This window comes from Mobula hypostoma, chromosome 5, assembly GCF_963921235.1.
Source record: "Mobula hypostoma chromosome 5, sMobHyp1.1, whole genome shotgun sequence".
In the NCBI taxonomy this organism is placed as follows: Eukaryota; Metazoa; Chordata; class Chondrichthyes; order Myliobatiformes; family Myliobatidae; genus Mobula; species Mobula hypostoma.
Genome location: NC_086101.1, coordinates 124,501,775 through 124,527,284, shown reverse-complemented (window position 1 = coordinate 124,527,284; position 25,510 = coordinate 124,501,775). Strand labels below are relative to the sequence as shown.

The window sequence follows — 25,510 nt, the reverse complement described above, 5'->3', positions numbered from 1 at the left end:
GCTATAACAACCTTAAGGAATTACAAGATGGGTTGGACTTGCACAATGAACAGTAGGGCACTGAGGAGTGCTATGTAACAGGGATCTGGGAATACATATCCACTATTCCTTAAAAGTGGCGTAACAGGTAGTTAGGGTCATAAAGAGAGCTTTTGGAACTTTCGCTTCCTAAATCAGAGTATTGAGTACAGGATTTTGGATGTTATGTTGAAGTTGTATAAAACATTGGTGAGGCTTAATTTGGAGTATTTTGTGTAGTTCTGGTCAACCTCCTGCAGGAAAGATATCAATAAGCTTGAAAGAATACAGAAAAAAATTACAAGGCTGTTGCCACTTCTTGAGAACCTGAGTTATAGGGAATGTTTGAATAGGTTAGGACTTTTTTCCCTGGATTATCTGAGAATGATGGAGAATTGATAAAAATATACAGAATTATGAGGGGCATGTAAATGCAAGCGGGCATTTCCCACTGAGTTTGGGTGACACTAGAAGTCATAATTCAAGGGTGAAAGGTGAAATATTTAAGGGACACCTGAGGGGGACTTCCTGTCAACGAACTTCCTGGATCAATCTGCCAGTGGAAGTGGTGGATAAGGGCTCAATTCCAATATTTAAAGAGAAATCTGGACAAGTACATGGATGGGAGGGATATGGAGTGCTATGATCCCAGTGCAGGTCAACGGGACTAGGTGGAATAATAGTTCTCCATGGTCAAGATGGGTTAAGAGCCTGTTTCTATGCTGTTGTGCTCTATGCCTCCATGGAATGATTTGGGGACTTATTATCTGGGATTATTTACTGTGATTATGTTTATGATATTTTGTAGTTACGATAGATGTTCTTCAATATGTTAGTTTCTTCGTGAACTTTGTTTGACATCTAATGTATTCCAGTTGAAATTGTTCTTTGTTCAAGGCAGTACAAAAAATCCCCGCAAAACCCTTCATGTTATTACACGTGTTTTACAAATCTTTGAAGAAACTTTATATTAATAATGTGCCTTAATTAAATTCCAGAAAATAGTCTATAAAATGTACTGTTTTCTTCATATTTTCATGATGATCATTGAGTATCAAAGACTCTGAAGAACAGCTGAAGATGTAACTTTGCGTTTGTTTCGTGTGTTCCATGTCCCAACTATGTCACTGTAGGGTGGCAATCCAGTTCAGGGTTAAATTAATCATCATCATCAGGTGCCATGCCCAGTTTGAGCTTTGAATGCCATGGCCCACACACTCCTGTTTCAGGTCAAGAGGATTAATTCATTGATATCATTTCCAGTTCTCTGGCTGCTGTCTCCATCATCATTTGTCTTTGTCTTCCTCTTGCTTCTTCCCTTCAATCTTTCCCATAATTACCGTGCATTCTAACTCCTCTTTCCTAATCACATGTCCAATGAAGTTATTTTGCCTTTTCATGATCTCATACATTATTTCTCTTTTTGTGTTTGCTCTGTTCATGACATGCTTGTTAGATATTTGTTTCATCCATGATATTCTTTGCATCCTCCTCAAAAACCACATCTCTGCTGCTTCAATTCGTTTCCTCATGTTACTAGATGTTGTCCAACATTCTGAGCCATATAACATAACTGGGTAAACGTAACATTGCAGTACCCTGAGGCGGGTTGTCATGCCTAGTTTAGTACTGGTCAGTATACTCTTCATTCTCGTAAAGGTGTCTTTTGCCATCCCTATTCTTCTTTTGATGTCCATGTCGCACCTGCCATCTGATGTCACCCAGCTTCCTAAGTGGCAAAAGTTCTGTACTTGTTTTATGTCTTCCCCATTTATTCTCAGCCTGCAGATAGGATTCTCCTTCTTTTTGGATATCACCATACATTCTGTCTTTTTGCAGTTGATAGATAGACCCATTTTTTCTTCAACAACTATATCAATTAAGTTTTGTAGTTCTTCCTCCATACTTGCAATTAACACAGTGTCATCTGCATATCTGAAATTAATTGATGTTTTCACTGCCAACTTTGATTCCAAAGATGTCTCTTATTTTTTGTAATATTGTTTGATTGTACATACATTTGATTATAAATCAGGGGAGAAAACATACCCTTGTCTAATGCCTCTCTTAATTTTTGTAAACTGACTCACTTCTCCATCTATTCTTACAGCAGCAGTTTGTTCCCAGTACAGAGTTCTGATTAGGTGGAGGTCTTTCAAATCGAGATCTAGAGTTTTCTGTAATATTTCAAATAACTTATTGTGCTTCACCTTATCAAATGCTTTTGCGTAGTCGGTAAAACAAACAAACAAATCTTTTTGCACTTGAATAGTTCGTTCTGATAGTATCCTTAACATCAATATTGCATTTCTTGTACCTTTGCCTTTTACAAATCCACATTGTCCTTACCTATTTCAGCTTGTACCTTACTCTTAGCTCTTGTCATCAAAATTCTTAGAGATATCTTGGTGATATGACTCATTAAACTTATGGTCCTATGTAATTCGCATTCTATTGCTCCAGGTTTCTTAGGAAGAGTGATAAATACTGATTTTTCATCTCTTCTGGTATTAGTCCAGTCTCATAAATGTCGTTGATTAAATCAGTAAGTTTTTCAATTCCATAATCTTCAAGGGCAATAATTTGTTCTATTACTAATTCATCAGGACCTGCTGCCTTTCCTTTCTTCATCTTATTTATTGCATTACGAATTTCAGATTTTAAAATATTTGGACCTTCAATGTTTTTCTTAATTTCTGGTTTTTCACCTTGACCGTCTTCAAACAATTCCTCAATATACTCAGTCCATCTGTTCATAATCTCATCTTTTTCCATGACAATGGTACCGTCCTTTGCTTTCAAACATCCATCTGAAGAACAGAGGAGATCTTTACCAGTGATATTCTTGATTTGTTGATGTAACCTTTTTGGATCAGTAATATGGATTCTTTCAATTTGTTCACATTCCTGGTTTAACCATTCTTCTTCGGCTTTTTGACATAAACTTTTAACTTTTATATCTAAGGGCTATATTCTATAGGATTTGCTTTCTTCTGCCTGCTTTCTTCCATTAGATTTTTGATTTCATCTGTCATCCATTTATTCTTTGTGCTTTTTTCTTTTTTAGGAATCACTGACTGCTGATTCTAGCAAGGCATCCTTTAGAGAGTTAAATTTCATTTCTACATGATTGCTATCATCTTCAACAGATTCTATTTCTAGACTTTGAAATCTATTCCTTACTTCAATTGTAATTTTTTATCTTAAGTTTTCTTTTTTAATTAATTGCAAGTAGTCAAGGGATTGTTCAGGTTTTTGCTTCTTTAGTTTTTTAAGTTTTACTTTTTCATGACATACTACTGGGTTATTTATGGTCATTATTACAGTCTGCACCTGGATATGTTTTGCATTGAGTCACTGAGTTTTTAAATTTTTGGTTTATAGTAATAAAGTCAATTTGATTTCTAGTGTTTTCACCTGGACTGTTCCAGGTCCACAAGCGTCTTGGATGATTTTTAAAGTAGGTATTCATAATGACCTAGTGAACGCAGCAGGCCAAGCAGCATCTATAGGAAGAGGCGCAGTCGACGTTTCAGGCCGAGACCCTTCGTCAGGACTAACTGAAGGAAGAGTGAGTAAGGGATTTGAAAGCTGGAGGGGGAGGGGGAGATGCAAAATGATAGGAGAAGACAGGAGGGGGAGGGATAGAGCCGAGAGCTGGACAGATGATAGGCAAAAGGGGATACGAGAGGATCATGGGACAGGAGGAAAGACAAGGAGGGGGGGGTGACCCAGAGGATGGGCAAGAGGTATATTCAGAGGGACAGAGGGAGAAAAAGGAGAGTGAGAGAAAGAATGTGTGCATAAAAATGAGTAACAGATGGGGTACGAGGGGAAGGCCTGAAACGTCGACTGCACCTCTTCCTATAGATGCTGCTTGGCCTGCTGTGTTCACCAGCAACTTTGATGTATGTTGCTTGAATTTCCAGCATCTGCAGAATTCCTGTTGTTTGCATTCATAATGACCTGATTATTCATCTTGCACTATTCTACCCATTTCTCACCGCTTTCATTTCTTTCCCCTAGTCCAAATTTTCCTATGGTACTTCCATCAGCACCTTGTCCTACTTTAGCATTTAGATCTCCCATGACAATAACGATATCTTGAGATTTGCATCCATTCTTTGCTTGTTCAAGCTCTTCATAGAATTTATTTATATCCTCATTTGTTCCAACTATTGTTGGTGCATATATCTGTATAATTGCTAAATCAAATGGTTGTCCTCTAAATCTAACAAGGAGCACTCTTTCTGATATTGCCCAATGTCCTAAAACACTTTTTGTCATGTTTTCATCCATAAGAATTCCTACTCCATTAGTATGGGATGTTCCACAAGAATAAATTAGTGTTTTATTTCTATTCTGACATGTTCCAGCACCTATCCCACAAACTTCGCTAATTCCCATGATGTTAATCTTTAGTCTTTCCATTTCATTTATCACATTGTCCAATCTTCCTGCTTTATACAGGGTTCTTACATTCCAAGTGGCAATAATTTTCTTTTGTGTTACTTGAATTTTATGAGCAGTAGCTTGATGACAGTTGGGGATCCCCTGCTGACCAGAATCAACTCTATCGAGCGAAGCATCTTCAGAATCGTTTTGAAGATCCTCTTGACGCTGTTGTTGTGTGATACATTTTGTGAGTTTGGTCATGGTTTTCTTAGCAAATAGATTCTAGGAAACCTAGTATCTAGCAATAGTGGTTTGCTATTGCCTACCGTTGGGTGAACTAAAGAAATCGCCATTTCTCTTCCCAAGTGTTCATCCGCCTGTACTATAGCCGTTGACATTTGAGGTCATAGCTCATCTGCCTTCTCCATCATAAGTTCAGTTACTGAACCTGCCGGATCTGCCGTTGGCCTTTGTTCATATCCTGAGCAGGAACCCTTGCAGGTGCTACCATTCGGGGTCAGAGCGGCCCTGGGAGCAATGAATAACTAAGGGGTAACTCCACCTTACCCAAAGCTCTGAAAGTCCCCAATCAGATCCTCATCACCGGTTGCAGTTTAGAGTCATACCCAGGACCACAGGGTTAAATTAGGGAGTTTATTAGCAGTTAATAGGATAGGATTATGGATTTAAATTTTGTCCCCAGTGCTACTTATGATGTGTTATGTGATCCACACAAGAATATATTAGTAGTAGGCTGCCGTCAATCCCGGGGGATCATGGGTTTGTGCCTCTGGTGGACTGTGTCCTCTCCAGGGTGCAAGTCTGGGTGGGAAGATTTGAAGAACTGGCTGTTGCCCATGTAAAGGGTTCCCCCTCTCCACGTCACTGATGTAGTCCAAGGGAAGGACAAGAGCCAATACAGCTTGGCACCAGTGTCATCGCAGAGGTTACCAGAGTGAAGTTGTAAACAACTTCAAACTGCCTTAGGGACCCCGGCTCCAGATTTCTTCCTCAGGGTTTACTCCCAAAGCCTTTCCCATGGGTGGGTATGGCCGCAAGGCAGCAGAGATTTAAAATCAGAGTTTTACTTCTCCTAGATGGGCTGTCGTCCAAGGCTGATGAGCCCCAGCTGCCCGAATATATTAAACAAATAAATATAAATACAAGTGTAGAACATGAGAAATATTATATTAGAACATGAGAAATAAATGGTTAAGACAAATGTAGGTCCCCTACAGACAGAAACAGGTGAATTGATTATGGGGAGCAAGGACATGGCAGACCAATTGAATAACTACTTTGGTTCTGTCTTCACTAAGGAGGTCATAAATAATCTTCCGGAAATAGTAGGGGCGGAAATAGTAGGGGACAGAGGGTCCAGTGAGATGGAGGAACTGTGGGAAATACATGTAAGTAGGGAAGTGGTGTTAGGTAAATTAAAGGGATTAAAGGCAGATAAATCTCCAGGGCCAGATGGTCTGCATCCCAGAGTGCTTAAGGAATTAGCCCAAGAAATAGTGGATGTATTAGTGATAATTTTTCAAAACACTTTGGATTCTGGACTAGTTCCTGAGGATTGGAGGGTGGCTAATGTAACCCCACTTTTTAAAAAAGGCGGGAGAGAGAAACCAGGGAATCATAGACCGGTTAGCCTGACATCGGTGGTGGGGAAATGCTAGAGTCAGTTATCAAAGATGTGATAACAGCACATTTGGAAAGTGGTGAAATCATCTGACAAAGTCAGCATGGATTTATGAAAGGAAAATCATGTCTGACGAATCTCATAGAATTTTTTGAGGATGTAACTGGTAGAGTGGATAGGGGAGAACCAGTGGATGTGGTATATTTGGATTTTCAAAAGGCTTTTGACAAGGTCCCACACAGGAGATTAGTGTGCAAACTTAAAGCACACGGTATTGGGGATAAGGTATTGATGTGGATAGAGAATTGGTTGGCAGACAGGAAGCAAAGAGTGGGAATAAATGGGACCTTTTCAGAATGGCAGGCAGTGTCTAGTGGGGTACCGCAAGGCTCAGTGCTGGGACCCCAGTTGTTTACAATATGTATTAATGACTTAGATGAGGAAATTAAATGCAGCATCTCCAAGTTTGTGGATGACATGAAGCTGGGCGGCAGTGTTAGCTGTGAGGAGGATGCTAAAGGATGCAGGGTGACTTGGATAGGTTAGGTGAGTGGGCAAATTCATGGCAGATGCAATTTAATGTGGATTAATGTGAGGTTATCCACTTTGGTGGCAAAAACAGGAAAACAGATTATTATTTGCATGGTGGCCGATTAGGAAAAGGGGAGGTGCAACGAGACCTGGGTGTCATTATACACCAGTCATTGAAAGTGGGCATGCAGGTATAGCAGGCGGTGAAAAAGGTGATTGGTATGCTGGCATTCATAGCAAGAGGATTAGAGTACAGGAGCAGGGAAGTACTACTGCAGTTGTACAAGGCTTTGGTGAGACCACACCTGGAGTATTGTGTGCAGTTTTGGTCCCCTAATCTGAGGAAAGACATCCGTGCCATAGAGGGAGTACAAAGAAGGTTCACCAGATTGATTCCTGGGATGGCAGGACTTTCATATGATGAAAGACTGGATCGACTAGGCTTATATTCGTTGGAATTTAGAAGATTGAGGGGGGATCTTATTGAAACATAAAATCCTAAAGGGATTGGACAGGCTAGATGCAGGAAGATTGTTCCCGATGTTGGGGAAGTCCAGAACGAGGGGTCACAGTTTGAGGATAAAGGGGAAGCCTTTTAGGACCGAGATTAGGAAAAACTTCACACAGAGAGTGGTGAATCTGTGGAATTCTCTGCCACAGGAAACAATTGAGGCCAGTTCATTGGCTATATTTAAGAGGGAGTTGGATATGGCCCTTGTGGCTAAAGGGATCAGGGGGTATGGAGGGAAGGCTGGTACAGGGTTCTGAGTTGGATGATCAGCCATGATCATACTGAATGACGGTGCAGGCTCAAAGGGCCGAATGGCCTACTCCTGCACCTATTTTCTATGTTTCTATGTTTCTATTATTAGAGTAATTTTTGAGAACATTACAGACCTGTTACAAAGATGATGTCTATTTTAGCTGGTATTTCGATTTGACCTGTTGACCATTACTGAACTATTGGATTGTAACTGATTATTAATAACACTGTACATCTTGTTATTCAAATATCGTATCAAATAAGTTTGCTGATTACACTAAATTGAGTGGAAAAGCAAATGGTGCAGAGGAAGTGGAGAGTCTGCAGAGAGATATAAATAGCAAGGGTCCAGCAAGTGGAGTACAATGTCAGACCATCCACTTTCAAAGGAGAAAAAAACAGAAGATGAGGTTATTATTTAAATGATGAAAGATTGCAGCTGATGTACAGAGGGACTTGTAAATACCTGTGCATGAATTGCAAAAGGCTGGTTTGCTGATATTCAAGAAGGCAAATGCTGTTACGTTTTATAACCCTAAAACATTAAATTAATCGAAATGAAAACAAGGAGCCGGGAGATAACCGTGTGTACTTGATTTCTTACTTTACATAAGGCATGCCCATATCACATGGTAGCATCGTGACATATGCAATTCACATTTGTACATACAACTTGTAACAGTTATTTAAATAAACAAGATTGCTATATCAAACAATGTATCCACAATATTACTCAAATATTACTGAAATATTAAGTACATAACACTCTGACCTGCTTAGCTACAAAAGTTCAATTCATTACAGAATGCATCTCAATTATATACACAATATACCATATAATGCAACTACTATACAGACAAACAGAGTATAGTCAATTTTTAAATTGCCCTATTCAGGCCTAGAGATTTAATTGCTGTGGAGGCTTTCTTACTTCTGTGAGTTAATGTCTTTCCTGACAAGGGAGATCATTCTGCTTGGCAGGTGAGACTTGCAGCTATGAACCAGTCTCAGGTTTTGGGGCCTCAAGTCGGATTGTTGTAGGAGTTGACTCTGAGACTGCAGGCAGTGGTTCTGACAGCGGTAGCCACCTTTCTTTTTCTTCCTTTTTCTTCTAGTTTGTGCAACTTCATCTTGGGAAGGTGCATTTAGTTCACTGGAGTATTTTCTTGTTAATCCCTGTATTGCTCCCTATACAACTTGATCTCGCCTCTTGGTTTCCTCACCCACAACAGCAGCTGACAATTTCTCTCCATTGACACCTTCCATTCATCCAGCAGGGCCTTAGCCTTTGTATCTACTTTTACAAGCAACCTTTGTCTCCCATGCATGCAGAATAGATTCTGGTTCTTCATACTCACAAAAGCTGAATGCTTGTAACTTTTCTGAAGCTCCTTGAACTCCCTTCCAGCTTAGAACAAAGCTACACTTCACAAGTAACTGCCTGATAAAAACATCGGAAGCTTTTTCAAATATGTTGCCTACAAAAACTATTGTAGTTGGACGACTGTTTTCCTCACTTTCGTGATTCCTCTGAGCAGAATGGTCCTTCCCTGGTCCAATATGCTTTCTAACCAGAGGCACCAACATCTGTTTGCTCTCTGTTGGCCAATGATTCATGGTGTACAGCATGGAGACAGATGTGGCATCATCCAGTAACTTTCTTAATTCACTTTCAGTTGACTCTATTGCAGTCGATGTGGCATGCAAATGGTGGATGGATCTCCAATCAAGTTCTAATAGTCTCAGCCAATCACACTCCACAACACTGGCCTTCTTGTTTTTACCACATACAAGCCCAATGTGGCTTGTTGGTTGTTGAATTTTGCTGTTACGAATGTCATTCCCACAGGAATTATCTTTTCTCCACTGTAACTTCTTATCTGAATATCTGCAGGCTTCAGTTTAATATCTTTTATCTGCTGTTCAAACTCACTTTGTGGAACAACTAAAACATGTGTTTAATTCCATTTTAATTAATTTTCCATTCACTTCTGATGTAAGCCATATGGCTTGTCTATTGTTAGTTTTTGCATTATAAATCTTAAGGCTACTTAGTCCTAAGTCACTCTCTTCATCGTCTTCAGATTTTTCATCAATCATGCAGATTATTGCTCTTTCTAAAACTGCAACCTGACTTTTTATCTTTTTCTCTTCTCTGTACTGTCCATTTATTTTTGTATGCCTAACATACTCCTTGTTTAGGTCCTATTTTGTTGCGTTTTCTGCAAGTTTCACCTTTAAACTTGAATTGGTCTGGTGTATGTGATCCCTTGCCACAACAAAAATACAATTTGTTTGGCCAGGCCACCTTCTGTTTAGATGTTCCAATTTCGTTCATGCTTACTTTCCTTCTTGACTGCAACTCAATTGTGTCTCTGTCTGCTGTTTCTATTAGTACGGCTATTTCAACTGCTTGCTTAAATATAAGTTGTGCTTCAGTGAGGAGCTGTTTTTGAATGCTTTATTGTAAGACTGCACAAACTAACCAATCTCTCAGTGCACATTAAGCCTATAATTGACAGTGCTGGGACAATTTCTTCAGCTCAGCCACATAAGCTGAAATGGAGCCCCCACCCCCCTTGATTCCGCTTATAGAACCTAAAGTGTTCTGTGATCAACAATGGTTTTGGTTCAAAATGTTCTTGCATTACATTCACAATATCAGCAAAACTCATTTCAGCTGGTTTAGTTAGAACAGTTAAATTTCTAAGCAAACTGTATGCCTTTAAATCCAATACTCTCTGTTACTTATTTCTCATTTGCTATTCCATTTGCTTTAAAATACTGCTCAATTAGCTGAACAGACATATTCCAGAATGTGCTATGTAATCGAATGCTTCAATTTTTCCGATGTAGCCGACTATTTCTGCTCTTTTTTATGATTATTATCACCTGGTACACAGTGTTCATGAAAATGTGAATTCTTCTATTTTCTGCTTTTTTTCTTTTAAACTCCACCATTTCTCTCTCTTCCACAGGTAGGTAGTCATCATGGCTTTGTTTTTAAAAATACCTCGTCACCATTGTTCTAACTTGTAACTCCAAATCATTACATGAATTGAAATGAAAACATGAAGCCGGGAGAGAAACTTGTGTACTTGTTTTTTTAACTTTAAGCGATTCATGCCTAATTCATGTATTTTTGCATATAACTTGTAATGAATTATTTAATCAAACAATAATGTTTAATCAAATAATATATTTGCAATATTTCGCAAATGCTACTGAAATATTCACGACACTCACTGGATTCAGAAGAATGAGAGGGGATCTTTTAGCATCATAAAATTATGAAAGGGTTAAGTAAGTCAGAGGTAAGAAAATTGTTCCCACTGGTAAGTGAGACAAGAACTAGGGACATAGCTTCAAGATCTGGGGGAATAGATTTAGGACAGAAGTGAGGAGGTATTGTTTTTCCCAGGGAGTATTAAATGCCGAATTTCTGCTTCATTAAATATATTTAGGACACAGTTAGAAAGTCTGTTGCACAGCAGGAGAATTAAGGGTTATGGGGAAAATACAGGGAGGTGGAGCTGATTCCACGGCCTGATCAGCTATAATATAACATATATATATATATATAATTAAATAAGTAGTGCAAAAAAGGAAACAAAAAATAAAATAGGACATAATGAAATGACTGTAAAGGCCTTACAGTGTAGGATCATGATGTCACTGAGTCTAAAAGTATGGATAATGGAAATAAGATATGCATGATACAAAGAGAATGTGTGTGAATTACATTATTAAAAACATTTTGGATTAAATAGATTAAATATTCCCTTTAATTTATTTCTGTTTATCTTTGAGGAGAGCCTAACTAGCAATATTAGATTGAAAAGTGTAAAATTGAATGTTTAGTTTGAAGGCATCCGTTAGTCTCGCGAGACCATGGATCTGTGCCTAGAAAGTCTTCACTCTCCAGGGCGCAGGCCTGGGCAAGGTTGTATGGAAGACTGGCAGTTGCCCATGCTGCAAGTCTCCCCTCTCCATGACACTGATGTTGTCCAAGGGAAGGGCATTAGGACCCATACAGCTTGGCACCAGTGTTGTCGCAGAGCAATGTGTGATTAAGTGCCTTGCTCAAGGACACAACACATTCCCTCGGCTGGGGCTCGAACTCACGACCTTCAGGTAGCTAGTCCAAAGCCTTAACCATTTGGCCACGTGCCCACACGAATATTTAGTATGTTCTGATATTAAGTAGATCAATTTTTGTTTTATATATAAAAAAACATAGTCACAAAATAATCTAATCAGGGTAAAGGTTCCTCTTTTAGGAATTGATTTGAACTATTCCTAAAAATACATTTGAACAGTTAACATTACCACCATCAATCAAGTTGGATTGGTGGAGTTACATTTAATGAGTATTAAATTGCTATAAATTCCTTTTATCATCCAAGAAATGAGAATTATCATTGCTATCTTACTTGCCCTCCAGGAATTGGGATTCATTTTTTTTTAGAAGAGGTCATGAAGGCACATTGACATTAACTGGACATTCAGCTGCCATGTTCACTAACTGATAAACTTGTGAGGGAGGATCAGGAACAAGCCCTTGGCTCTTTTCACTCTCCTTCCCTCTTTCTCCCACACCCATTCTCTCTTTTATTCTTTTTCATCACTGCTCTTTCACACAGAGTAATTGCAATTTAGAACTTCAATGGTTCAATTTAGTATCAGAGAGTGTATACAGTATATAATCTGAAATTCTTACTCTTTGCAGACATCCACAAATCAGAAAAAAACAAAAGAATAAAGGACAGAAAACGTTAGAACCCCGAAGCCCCCTCCCCCTCCCACGCACAAGCAGCAACAAAAGCATCAACCCTTCCCCACTTGCTCCATCACCATGCAAGCGATAGCAAAGCATCCAGAGACCATCAAAGCTATTGCTCATCCCAACATTTCACCATCTTATTCAGGCTTTCTCTCTCTAGTGAGAGAGAGAGAGAGAGATGTCACTCATACACCAACGAGAGGGGAGACCAACAGTTCACTGTTTCGATGTTACGACCTACTGCGTTGCTTGTCCGAGTTCCCCAACTCGAGGACCCACTGCAAATGCCTATTACTGCTAAGTCCATTGTTCATTTTGAATTTGAATGTAATAGAGTTTTATTAACTCCTTGAGAGTTTTGATTAAAGCTCATCAACCTGAGACATTGAATCTATTTCTTTCTCATCAGCTGCTGCCGGATCTGCTGAAACTTCTCAGCATTCTTTGCTTCGGAAACTGCTGCAAAAGTTAGCATTGCATTATACAAACGTAGATCAACCATTATGCAGTTGAGGTTGAATTCCTTTTCTTTGCCCACATTTCTCTATCTAGCTTGGAAGAACAATGAATACATATCTTTTGAAATTCAAAGAGCAGTGGAGATTATTAAGCTGAGAAAGTAGTGACTTTTTGTGTATTACTTCTGACTTGAGCTTGAACATTGTCTCGTCATAGGCGCCATCGCTGTCCGCACCTTCCCACTGCAATCTACGAAAAGATTAACAAACCATGCTTAATTACTGAGTATGTGGAGAAATTTGCTCCGTATGGAATCATTCAGCCTAGAGAATCCTACAGACCACGAGAAGGCTATCAGCGGCACCCAGGCAAGATGGAAACCATGACCACATTCAGGTAGTATCTACTCCAGATGAGAATTCATAAATCCTCATTACAATGTGCAGGGGGAGGGGGAGGGAGGGGGGAATTAAATACATTTTCAGTTTTAACTATTTTTGTTCTCATCCTATAAATCAGTGGGATATGAAGTGATGGAAATCAAACATTTATAATTAACTTCTGGAATTTATGGCATGCAATTTAAATGGAAGTTTGAATATTATTAACCAAATTTGTTACTGTTCTGCAGCATCAATATATTCGTGAATACTGAACATATTGCTGTTCTTCATTTTAGTTCCCTTTCTATTAGGCAATGAGGCAGAACAAAATCTGAATGGTTAGCATATATGTATATAGTGGCTGCACCAGGAACTACAGATGCTGGAATATGGAGCAAAAAAGCAAACTGACAGAGGAACCCAGTGGACTGAGTAGCATCTGTGGTCTCAGAGGAATGGTTGAGACTCAGTTGACCTGTAACCCAATAATATGACATTGAACTTTTGAACTTCAGGTGACCAACACCTCCTGTTTTCCTTTCCCACCCCTACTGCTCCACCGAGGCTCTCTCTTCCTTTGTTTACCTTTCCCAGTTCCCATTCCTGTTTTCCTTGCCATGTGGTTCCATCTGCCCATCATTCCTCCTCTCACAGGTTTCCTTCCACAATCCACCTGATTATTTTCCTTAACTGGTTCCACCTGTCATTCACCAGGCCCTGTCTCAAAACGCCCCCGGCTGGCCATCATCCCCTGCTTTACCTGGTTCTACTGTCATTCACCTCTGCTGGCCGGTGGCGTAGTGGCATCAGCACTGGACTTCGGGGCGGAAGGTCCCGAGTTCAAATCCAGCTGGCTCCTGTGCACGCTTTCCATCCATGCTGGGTCCAGCTAGCAACTTGATCTCATAAAAAAGAAATTGCCTGCTACAGAAACATCAACAGCAAAAAGTTGATGGCCTATGCTGTCTCGTGAGTTTAAAGGCAATTTCCCTCTTCATTTCCCTTCACTGTCATCCACCAGGCCCTGTCTCACCCCCACCATGTCACCTCTTTATGCTGGCTGCAGTTCATCTATGCATACAGTCCCAATGCTGGATCTTCTCTGAAAACTCAACGATCTCTCTGCCTCCCCAGATACTGGTTAACCTGCTGTCATCTCTTGCACCTTCTTTGCATACTATTCTTGTAGTTTTTGACAGTAAGTGCACTGGGGATGTAGTATGTATTATGTGTTTTAAATTGTAGCTATTTGCCAGAATTATGTCAGGGCATCTTTTCCTGAAGAGTATAAAATATTTTCTTTGCCAGGAGAATGGGTTTAGGAGCATTGTGCAGAGACCATGGCCTGTGAAAGCCCCTGGATTGTGCAGGATTCATTTTATTGTAACTTCAGGCCAGCAACATTGTGGACTGTTCATTATAGAGCCAGAGGTGTTTCCAAGAGCCTAGGACCAGGGATCACAGGCTCAAAATACAAGGACTCCCCTTTAACACAAAGTTTAGGAGCAATTTCTTTAGCCAGAGGGTGGTGAATCTGTGGAATTCATTGCCACAGACAGTGGTGGAAATCAAATCATGGGTATATTCAAAGTGGAGGTGATAGTTTCTTCACTAGTGAGGGTGTCAAAGTCTAAAGGGAGAAGGCGGGAGAATGGAGTTGAGAGGGAAAATATACCAGCCATGATTGAATGGCGGAGCAGACTCAATGGACTGAATGACTTAATTCTGCACCTATGTCTTGCAGTATAAGACCATAAGTCCATAAGACATAGGAGCAGAATTAGGCCATTCAGCCCATAAAGTCTGTTCTGACATCTCATGATGGCTGATGCAATTTTCCTCTCAGCCTCAATCTCCTTGCCTTCTCCCCTTATCCCGTCATGCTCTGACTGATCAAAAATCTATCAACTTCTGCCATAAATATACTTAAAGACTTGGCCTCCACAGCCGCCTGTGGCAACAAATTCCACAGATTCACCACCCTCTGGCTAAAAGAATTCCTCCTCATCTCCATTCTAAAAGGATGCCACTCTATTCTGAGGCTGTGTCCTCTGGTCATTGACTCTCTCACCATAAGAAACATCCTCTCCACATCCACCCTTTCAATATTCGATAAGTTTCAATTAGGTCATCCCTCATTCTTCTGAATTGCAGTGAGTACAGGCACACAGCAATCAAATGCTCTTCATATGACAAGCCCTTCAATCCCAGAATCATTTTTGTGAACTTAATGTATGAATCTATTTCTTTTAGAGGAATGACCCAACCCCGCCCCCCCCCCTTAGCCCTACATATTGATTTGTTGTCTGCACATGCACATTGACCTGTTGACTAGGCAAACGATTTCTCTCTCTCTCTCTCTCTCTCTCTCACTCTCACTCTCACTCTCACAATGTTGGCTTTGATGTGCTAATCCCATCCATTGCAACAACCCCTCCACTAAAAATGTTGGCTTGTCCCCATCCCTTCTTGCCCCACTTCTTACATAATCTGACCCATGCTTACCTTCCAGGGATCGTCATCAGAAGAGGAGGATCCATCAAATACAAATGTCTTTGCCTGGCTAAATTTTGGTTGTTAAACAGCTGGTGCCCTGCTACTGGCCGACTGCATTCTAGCATGGCCTTCAGTGGAGAGCTCTACCTGTCTGTAGTCGTGACGGGAATCTGTGGTGCTGGAAATCCCCCCACCTCACCACTATTCCTCCCCAAGCTGCTAGGGTTGGGGATTCCAGCAGTGGCTGATTGTAATTTGGTTAGGAGTCAGCAGTTCAAGTTCAAGTTCATATTTGTGCCATTTAACTATACATGAATACCCATGAATCCAGCCAAATGAAACAGCGTTACTCCTGGGTCAAGGTGCAAAGTACAGTACCAACAATCTCTCTCTCACACACACACACACACACACACACACACACAACACACGGCACATATAAGATAGCAAGCACGTATAAGATATCAGTAGTATACAGTCACTCAAAAAAAAATTCAGTCCAAGACCCTGAGTCCATGAGTGTTGCAGCAGTCTACAGCTGAACAAAATCCACCTTCTCTCCTATCTCGTGAACACTGGGAGGCTGCACCAACTCCAGCTTGGATGCCGCAGCACGTTGCCTCCGGTACCCCAGTGGTGCGCACTGACTCCATCGCCTCTACCCTGGGCGGCTGTAAACAGGCGACGCCACAGCTTGAGGCTGAGTCCTCGGTCCGACCCAGGCCATGCAACTCTCCCACCGAGCCACCAGTGAATCGGACTTCCAGCATTCCACATTAGCAATGTCAAACAGTGTCTTGTGATCAGAAGAAAAGCGATTAAGACGATCACTTGCTGTTAGACTACACACCCCCTTCGTGAACTGATACCTCTCTGACCCAGACAGCAGCACAAGGAGTTGCTGGGAGTCTCTAGTTCCTGGGGTGTGCTGGGTTCAGGGGCAGGGATCTTGCCCTCCACTTCCTTATCATTAGTTTTGTCTTTCAAATAATTTTTTCTCCCCATCACAATTTTGGCTTTTGCGCTTGTTTGTGCTTGGATTAATCACATCATTTAAATAGGAATCTCTAGCAACGTACAATGCAGGCTTCTGTACAGAATGAACGCAACATGTCTTGTCAAAGCAAAACAAGAAGTGTTGTTAATTGTTGGTGCTTAGCATCGTTTGTGCAGGTAAAGGAGGAAATCAGCCCCCCATTGGCTCTTTGCACCAGTTATAAATGGTAACTTTGAGCATATTCTCCCCCCTCCACAGAGCAGATTTTATTCCACATGAAATACAGCCTAGGCCGATGATAATAACTGAAGAATTCAGGCAACCCCACGGAGCTATGAATCTGGATACTACTTACAAACGGGATTTTAACCTCCATCCAATCCAGTCAGTCCCGCCAGCACGGCCAGCAGAGCAAACGCATGGCTCCACAGCAAAGATGCTGACAATTCCAACTTACAAAGGTAAGTCATCCTCATCGTTTTTCAGCAGGTAAAACTTCACTGCTGAAATTATTTGTGTGCGTGCAGCAACACATGTAAAATCTGTATGTGTGTGTGTGAGCATGCATCTGCATTGGTGCACACACTTGTGTGATGCATTTGTGCATCTGAGCTGGTTTGTCGGTGCATGATTTGCCATGTCTCAGTATATGATAGTGATTGTTTGCATAAATGCAGTGTACAGATTGATGATGCAGTATGAATCTATTTGTTGCACTTGAATGTCCTGCATGTGTGTACATGATTATCAGTGAACGTGGGGTGCAATATACTTGACTGTATATTGGGAGAAGGCACATGTATGCTGTTTTGTGTGATTGTGCCTTTGAAAACCTGTAACAGGACTAAGTGGGATAGAGTTTCTCAAAAGTATTCAGGAAAGTTTCTTTAACCAGAACATAGATGTCCCAATGAGAGAGTGCGATATTTGATCTCCTATTAGGGAATGAGACAGGGATGGTGACAGAAGTTTGTGCAGGGGATCGCTTTGCATCTTTTCATCATAATGCCATTAGTTTCTATAATCGCCACTATTTTCTATAATAATCTTGTAAAAACCGGTTCTTCCTGCAGAGCATCTGGCAGTGTTAAAGGAGGCCAGTTTTTCCTTGAAAGTGGTAATGTGGACTTCCAGCCCACTTTTCCTCCATTTCCTCTCTGATACTTTGCATGACCTCTTGGGTTTGAGAACAGAATTCGGGTTATTTTACCAAGTGATTTGTTTCTAACCATATGGGGCCACTGTGTTTAATATGTACAGTATTTGTCAAGTTATTGTTGAATGAATCAACCATTTCATTTACTGAGCAGGTTTAGGTTGCGTGGGTCGGATAAACTAGCCAACTCCGAGAATCTGAATTCCGTTGCAGCATCAAGAAACCGTTTTTAACTGTAATTTCTTTCATGGTCATGGTTACAGGCAACAAAAGATACACAAAAATGGTCAGTGATTGTGGTTTCAGACAGAGAGACATTACTTGGTCATTACTAAATCAAGTTGAGTGGTGGGCTCAGTGACGTGCTGGGTAAGTTCTAGGCTGTCATAGAGCTTGCAATTGAGAGATCATTAATATGAATATTGAAATCACCAGCGATGACAATTCTGTCATAGTTCAATATAATAGAAGATAAGAATTCTGAGAGAAAGCAGGCATTGGATATAGGAGGGCAATAAATGATAACAAAGAGGACAGGATTTGTACCACAACCTTTAAATGTATGCACCTCAAAACTTGAAAAACTGTTGACAGACAGTAGATTGTACCTCAAATTCCCTTTGAACATGGTGGCAAGCCTGCCATCTCATCCACTAGGCCTTGGTACACTGAAACTGTCAAGAGTCAGGGGACACAGTTCAGATAACTGGCTTTAACTAGGTCTCAGTTAAGAACATAAAATCAAGGTCTGTAGAGGTAATAAAATCATTTATGATAAAAGAATCAGAGAGGACAGGAAAATTTTTAATTGGGGAAGGGCAAATTATGAGGCTAGAACTTGCGGGTGTGAATTGGGATGATGATTTTGCAGGGAAATGTACTATGGATATGTGGTCGATATTTAGGGATCTCTTGCAGGATGTTAGAGATAAATTTGTCCCGGTGAGGAAGATGAAGAATGGTAGGGTGAAGGAACCATGGATGACAAGTGAGGTGGAAAGTCTAGTCAGGTGGAAGAAGGCAGCATACATGAGGTTTAGGAAGCAAGGATCAGATGGGTCTATTGAGGAATATAGGGTAGCAAGAAAGGAGCTTAAGAAGGGGCTGAGGAGAGCAAGATGGGGGCATGAGAAGGCCTTGGCGAGTAGGGTAAAGGAAAACCCCAAGGCATTCTTCAATTATGTGAAGAACAAAAGGATGACGGAAGTGAAGATAGGACTGATTAGAGATAAAGGTGGGAAGTTGTGCCTGGAGGCTGTGGAAGTGAGCGAGGTCCTCAATGAATACTTCTCTTCGGTATTTACCAATAAGAGGGAACTTGATGATGCTGAGGACAATATGTGTGAGGTTGATGTTCTGGAGAATGTTGATATTAAGGGAGAGGTGTTGGAGTTGTTAAAATACATTAGGATGGATAAGTCCCCGGGGCCTGACGGAATATTCCCCAGGCTGCTCCACCAGGTGGGGGAAGAGATTGCTGAGTCTCTGGCTAGGATGTTTATGTCCTCGTTGTCCACAGGAATGGTACCGGAGGACTGGAGGGAGGCAAATGTTGTCCCCTTGTTCAAAAAAGGTAGTAAGGTTAGTCTGGGTTATTATAGACCAGCGAGCCTTATGTCTGTGGTGGGAAAGCTGTTAGAAAAGATTCTTAGAGATAGAATCTATGGGCATTTAGAGAATCATGGTCTGATCAGGGACAGTCAGCTGGCTTTGTGAAGGGCAGATTGCGTCTAACAAGCCTGATAGAGTTCTTTGAGGAGGTGACCAGGCATATAGATGAGGGTAGTGCAGTAGATGTGATCTACATGGATTGTAGTAAGGCATTTGACAAAGTTCCACATGGTAGGCTGAATCAGAAAGTCAGAAGGCACGGGATCCAGGGAAGTTTGGCCAGGTGGATTCAGAATTGGCTTGCCTGCAGAAAGCAGAGGGTCGTGGTGGAGGGAGTACATTCAGATTGGAGGGTTATGACTAGTGTTATCCCACAAGAATCGGTTCTAGGACATCTACTTTTCATGATCTTTATTAAGGACCTGGATGTGGGGGTAGAAGGGTGGGTTGGCAAGTTTTCAGACAACGCAAAGGTTAGTGGTGTTGTGGATAGTGTAGAGGATTGTCGAAGATTGCAGAGAGACATTGATAGGATGCAGAAGTGGTCTGAGAAGTGGCAGATGGAGTTCAATCTGGAGAAGTGTGAGGTGGTACACTTTGGAAGGACAAACTCCAAGGAAGAGTACAAAGTAAATGGCAGGATACTTGGTAGTGTGGAGGAGCAGAGGGATCTGGGGGTACATATCACAGATCCTTGAAAGTTGTCTCACAGGGTAGTTGAGAAAGCTTATGGGGTGTTAGCTTTCATAAGTCGAGGGATAGAGTTTAAGAGTCGCAAGGTAATGATGCAGCTCTATAAAACTCTGGTAAGGCCACACTTGGAGTACTGTGTCCAGTTCTGGTCGCCTCACTATAGGAAGGATGTGGAAGAATTGGAAAGGGTACAGAGGAGATTTACCAGGATGCTGCCTGGTTTAGAGATATGCATTATGATCAGAGATTAATGGAGCTAGGGCTTTACTTTTTGGAGAGAAGGAGGATGAGAGGAGACATGATAGAGGTATGCAAGATATTAAGAGGAATAGATAGAGTGGATAGCCAGCACCTCTTCCGCAGGGCACCACTGCTCAATACAAGAGGACGTGGCTTTAAGGTAATGGGTGGGAAGTTCAAGGAGGATATCAGAGGAAGTTTTTTTACTCAGAGAGTGGTTGGTGCGTGGAATACACTGCCTGAGTCAGTGGTGGAGGCAGATACACTAGTGAAATTTAAGAGACTACTAGACAGGTATATGGAGGAATTTGAGGTGGGAGTTATATGGGAGGCAGGGTTTAAGGGTCGGCACAACATTGTGGGCCAAAGGGCCTGTACTATTCTGTACTATTCTATGTTCCTTATGTTACGTACCCCGTAACTGGGTTGCCAAACCAGCAGAAATGGATCACTCAGTTGGAGTCTGGATTACTGGAACTAAGAAAGTTTTATTAAAGAAATAAGCAACACAGTACTCTAATCAAAAGGATAATAAATGCAACAGTTCAGCAATAATAAACACACATGTACACAGAATTAGGATAACAGGATCAATCAAGCTCTATCGTCGTCTAGGGGTAAATGACCAGTTTCAAAGTGACGCAAAGTTCAGTTCAATTGAGTTCAGTTCAGTTCACAGTAATCACTGCCGTGGCTGTGGACGGGGGGTGGGGGGGGGAAGGAGAGAGAGAGCAAAAGCGAATGAATATTCAAACGGCTTCCACACAGACCTTCGATATCCTTCGCAGTCAGCTTTCGGGTGAGCCTTTTGTAATGTCTTCCGAGGTCACAGACTGTGACCCCTCCGTTTTCAGATACGATCGCTCCTCTGCAGTGAACCTGGCACCCAGGCAAGGGCGGACACACACCAGGTTCCCGCCGATCGGACCTTTCCACCCTGTGCATTTATGGCTTGGTCCCGCGATCAGCCCTCCAAAACTCCCACCGACTTGTGGGAGGCGCTCCACTTCCAGGGTCTCGTTACCTCGTGGTGTCGTGTGTGTCTTGCCTTAGCGAACCTATCCCTTTTTATCCTCCTGCTGGGGTATCGCCTGTCCATCACTTCAAACAGTTCAGGGTTCAAAGAGGAGCCGATCTTGACAGCTCTCAGACCGTGTTTCTTTCCGTTAAACTCTCCTGTCCCTTCATTAACATCTCCAAATGCTGTTCCATTGTTTTCCTTATCTCTCTTTCTCCTGAAGACAGGTGGCAGACTAACTACTGATCCCACTGGTGCCAGCACAGGACAGTTAACATCTTAGTCTATGTGTACTTTCGTCACATATGAAAAGGATGTCACATTTAGAAGAGCTCGCTTAAACAGAGTTGCTTGGAGTGGTGCAACAGGGGAGGTAGAGTAGAAGGTTATCCCTGTTGAAACCTTTAATGGTAGTTCAATTCAGGCGCCCTTCCAGTGACAATGGTCTGAATAGGATGGGTAACATTTACTGAACTGCTGGACGGTGAGGAAGGATCTCACAGTCCATTGAGAGAATAGGTTACATGTGGATTTGGTGGAGTGCAGTGGAACATGGTTGCAGACAGCGAAGTCTATGCATGAAGTGTTCACATGTGCGTGTGTATCTGCTAGTACAGAGACATGTCTATGTATGTTAGTGCATGTCTGTGTCATGTGTGACTATTGTCCTGAGCTCATGTTTCCATGCTGTTTGAATGTATATGTTGTCAAGTATATGGCTACATGTGTGCATGTCAGTTGTTCAATGCATGTACATGTCTATGTGGATGTTTCTGCAAGCATATCTGTGCTATGTTTGTATATCTGTGTGTGTTCACATATATTACTGCTCATGTTCACATGTATGCGTGAGGCCAATTACATTTCGGCCTGTAGATTCATGTGGTGGTGGGTGTCTGTGCCTGTAAGTGTCCCTCATGCATACATAAATGTGCAGGCATACACCTAAGGACACTCTGATTGACAGAGCACACACAGGCACGCACACATGATGGGGTCAGGTTCAGTGAACCAGACAGGCTTGAGAAATATTGAAAAGTTATTACAGTACCATCTCCCTCAAGTGGACTGGCAAGCTGTTGTGTAAGGAGTGCCTTGTGCCCATATCCAGCCAAGCTTTTCCTATTTAAGCGCCTTTCAAAGCATCTTGTTGTACCTGCCTTTATCACCTCCTCTGGCAGTTAACTACAGATAATTGCCAGCTCAGGAAGTTTGGAATAGAAAAGGTGCAATCACACCGATATGATTGTATTACAGATCCCCTAATAGCCGCAGGGACATTGGAGAACAGATATGTCATCAGATAAAGGAAATGTATACAAATAATAGGATTGTTGACATGGGGGATTTCAACTTTTCTTATATTATCCGGGATCTTCATAGTGAAAGGGGTTTAGATGGGGCAGAATTAGTTAAGTGCATACAGGAAGGTTTCTCTTACATCAATATGTAGACAGACCAAATCTGTGGCCTCTGGTTCTAGATTGCTGTCCTGAAATTGCCTCTATCTTAATCAATAGAAGACAGAGAGTTGGGATAAATGGGTGTTTCTCTGGTTGGCAGTTTGTGGGGAACAGAGTGCCATATGGGTTGGTCCTGGGCCCAAAGTGTGGCATATGCTGTAAAAGTTTGCTGAATTGAGCAGAAAAGCAAATTGCACAGAGGATGAAAACAGCCTTTAGTGGGACATAGATAGATTAAGTGATTGGGTAGTGGTTTGGCAGATGGAGTACACGATTGTTCATTTTGGAAGGAAAAGTTGAAGATTAGAAAATTATTTATATAGTGAAAGATTGCAGTATGCTATTGTGCAGAGGGACTTGGAAGAATTTGTGCATGAATCACAAAAGGTTGGTTTGCAGGTGCAACAGGTAAATGAAACACTGGCTAGAGGGATTGAATTCAAGAACAGAAAGGTTTTACTGCAACTGTACATGGTGCTGGTGAGGCCACGCCTAGTGTACTACATGCAGTTCTGTTCTCCTTACTTGAGGAAAGGCTTTGAAAATGGTGCAGAGGAGGTTCACATGGTTGATACCAGTTATGAAGGCGTTAGCCCCTGAGAAGAGCGATAGCTCCTGGTGACTCAACTCACTGGAATTCAGAAGAATGAAAGGGGATCTTATTGAAATATATAAAGTTATAAAAGGGATAGATAGGATAGACACAGTTATTTCCACTGGTAAGTGAAACTAGAACATTAACCATAATACATTTAGGACAGAGATGAGGAGAAACAGTTTTTGCCAGACAGAGTGAATTTTTTTGCCCGGGGAGCAGTAGAGGTGACCTTATTAAACATATTTAAGACACAGATCGATTTTTACATAACAGGGGAATTAAGGGTTGTGAGGAAAAGACCCTCCATTCTCGGCATTATGATACAGCCCTCCATTCTAAGCAATATCATCATCAATCGCTTCTGTGCACTCTGGCATATCCTTCCTGCAGTGAAGCTTCCAACTGCAGTCTTACTGATGTTCTGTATGGCTGCAACGTTACATTCTGACTTTTCGACTCAGTGTCCTGACCTATGAAGGTGATCATACTCTATCCACTCATGTTGTCACTTTCTGGTATCTAATGACATGCACTCCATCTACCCTCTGTGCTTCAACACTTGCCAGGTCCCTGCCATTTATTCCATTTGTCCTGCCAGAATTTGGCTTCCCAAAATACCTTACCTCACTCCTGCCTGGATAAAGTTCCACTTGCCATCCCTCTGCCCAACTTTCCAGTTTAATTTATGTGCTGTCGTATCTTTATATCTATTATTTTTGTTCATATTTAAAATTGTTCACAATCTGAAGAGAACAACATCAGAGAGAGAGAGCCATTAGAAAATTCTGGTATAGGTAAGATGGTTGCAATTTATATATTCTTAGAGATTTATAGAATAATTCAATGCAGTCCTCATCTCCACTGATCTGAGACAGAGACGTCAATTTCTGATTTTTTTCCCTCTGTCCCGAATATATCTGAAAGAAAACACAACTTCTTTTTATTCTAGATCATTACAAACAATGGAAGCTTTCAAAAAGAGAGACAATGAAACCAGAACACACTTTCAAATTTGGAAATCCAACTGCCTTTGAGGGTGATGGTTCCTTTAAAGTTCCTGTTCCCAGTCAGAGTTCTAAACCTCCAAATGCAGCAAGGCTGTCAGATGCGCCCTTTGATGACAAGACTAATTATCGGCAGAATTACATCCCGTACAAACTGGAGCCCCCTAAAAGACGTGATCCAGAACAATACAAGCCAAGTGACAAACTTTTTGATGCTCTCACTGTGCACAGGAGGGATTTCAAGGGTCAACCTGGAGAGGTCACAATGCCCGTTAGGCCTCCTTTCACCAAACTCAACTCCAATCAGCCGCTTTACGATGTAACTGAATTCCGTGACAAATACAGAAGTTGGATTATAGATCGACATCGGGTGCACAAGGCTGTGGAGCCCATTAGTTCTCAGGGTAAAATGCATCTCAGCACAACTACTCAGACCGACTTTGTTGAGCACAAGCTCCAACCTTTTGTTCCCGTCCGACCTTTACAAGTAACGAGTGGGCACAATATTCCCTTTGAAGGGCAGTCCACTATGAAGGCAGACTACAAGTACTGGGATGCCACACGGGAATCTCTTATCAAGCCTCGGCAGGAACTGGAGAAAGCAGCAGGACGATTTGATGACCTGACAACATTTAGAGCTCATTATGTGCCACACCAGATTAACCTCGCACATTCCTACAAACCTCGCAATTCTTACATTCCCAGCAGAGTACCATTAGATAATGGAACCACTTATCAAATCAGTTATACATCAAAGGGTGTGGAGGTGTGTCCTGCCTCATTTGCAGTGCCTCCTGGTTATGAGTATGTGGAGACTGATGTCCGAGGTCATAAACTATATCAACCAGTAAATGAAGAGGAATGTATTCACCCCACATTGGCAAATAACTCTGCAGATATTACTTCAAATACACCTGACCCTCAAAAGGCTGCCAGTGATTTGAAAGTAGGCTTCCCAAATGATGCAATCATTGCAGCTTAATGGAAAAGCACGTCATTACCCTAAATGGAAATGTTTATTTTTTTTGGGAAGCATTAATTGCAGATTTACTTCCTTTTGATCCATTTAGAAGCAGCGGTAAGTACATAAGCTGTTCATTTTGAAGATACAAGGACCTGCTGTCTGGGAACCAGGACCAACATGATAGCTTTGGCAACAATGAATGTTAATCGTTTTAGTCCATGTCGTATTGGATAAGTCTGATCTGCTCCCTGTAGCTCAGACTGATAACAGTGAAATAAACTTGAGGCTAAAACCAC

General features: G+C 41.5%; 1 protein-coding gene across 1 annotated transcript in view; it reads left to right on the top strand.

Annotated features, from left to right (window-relative positions):
* Positions 1 to 25,232, top strand: part of LOC134347339 (stabilizer of axonemal microtubules 2-like) — a 56,553-nt gene extending 31,321 nt beyond the window's left edge. The window contains exons 2-5 of the mRNA XM_063049734.1: positions 12,542 to 12,599; positions 12,808 to 12,987; positions 16,726 to 16,928; positions 24,196 to 25,232. Coding sequence (XP_062905804.1) covers positions 12,542 to 12,599; positions 12,808 to 12,987; positions 16,726 to 16,928; positions 24,196 to 25,232 — 1,478 coding nt within the window. The remainder of the gene's footprint in view (positions 1 to 12,541; positions 12,600 to 12,807; positions 12,988 to 16,725; positions 16,929 to 24,195) is intronic.
* The last annotated feature ends 278 nt before the right edge of the window (positions 25,233 to 25,510 follow it).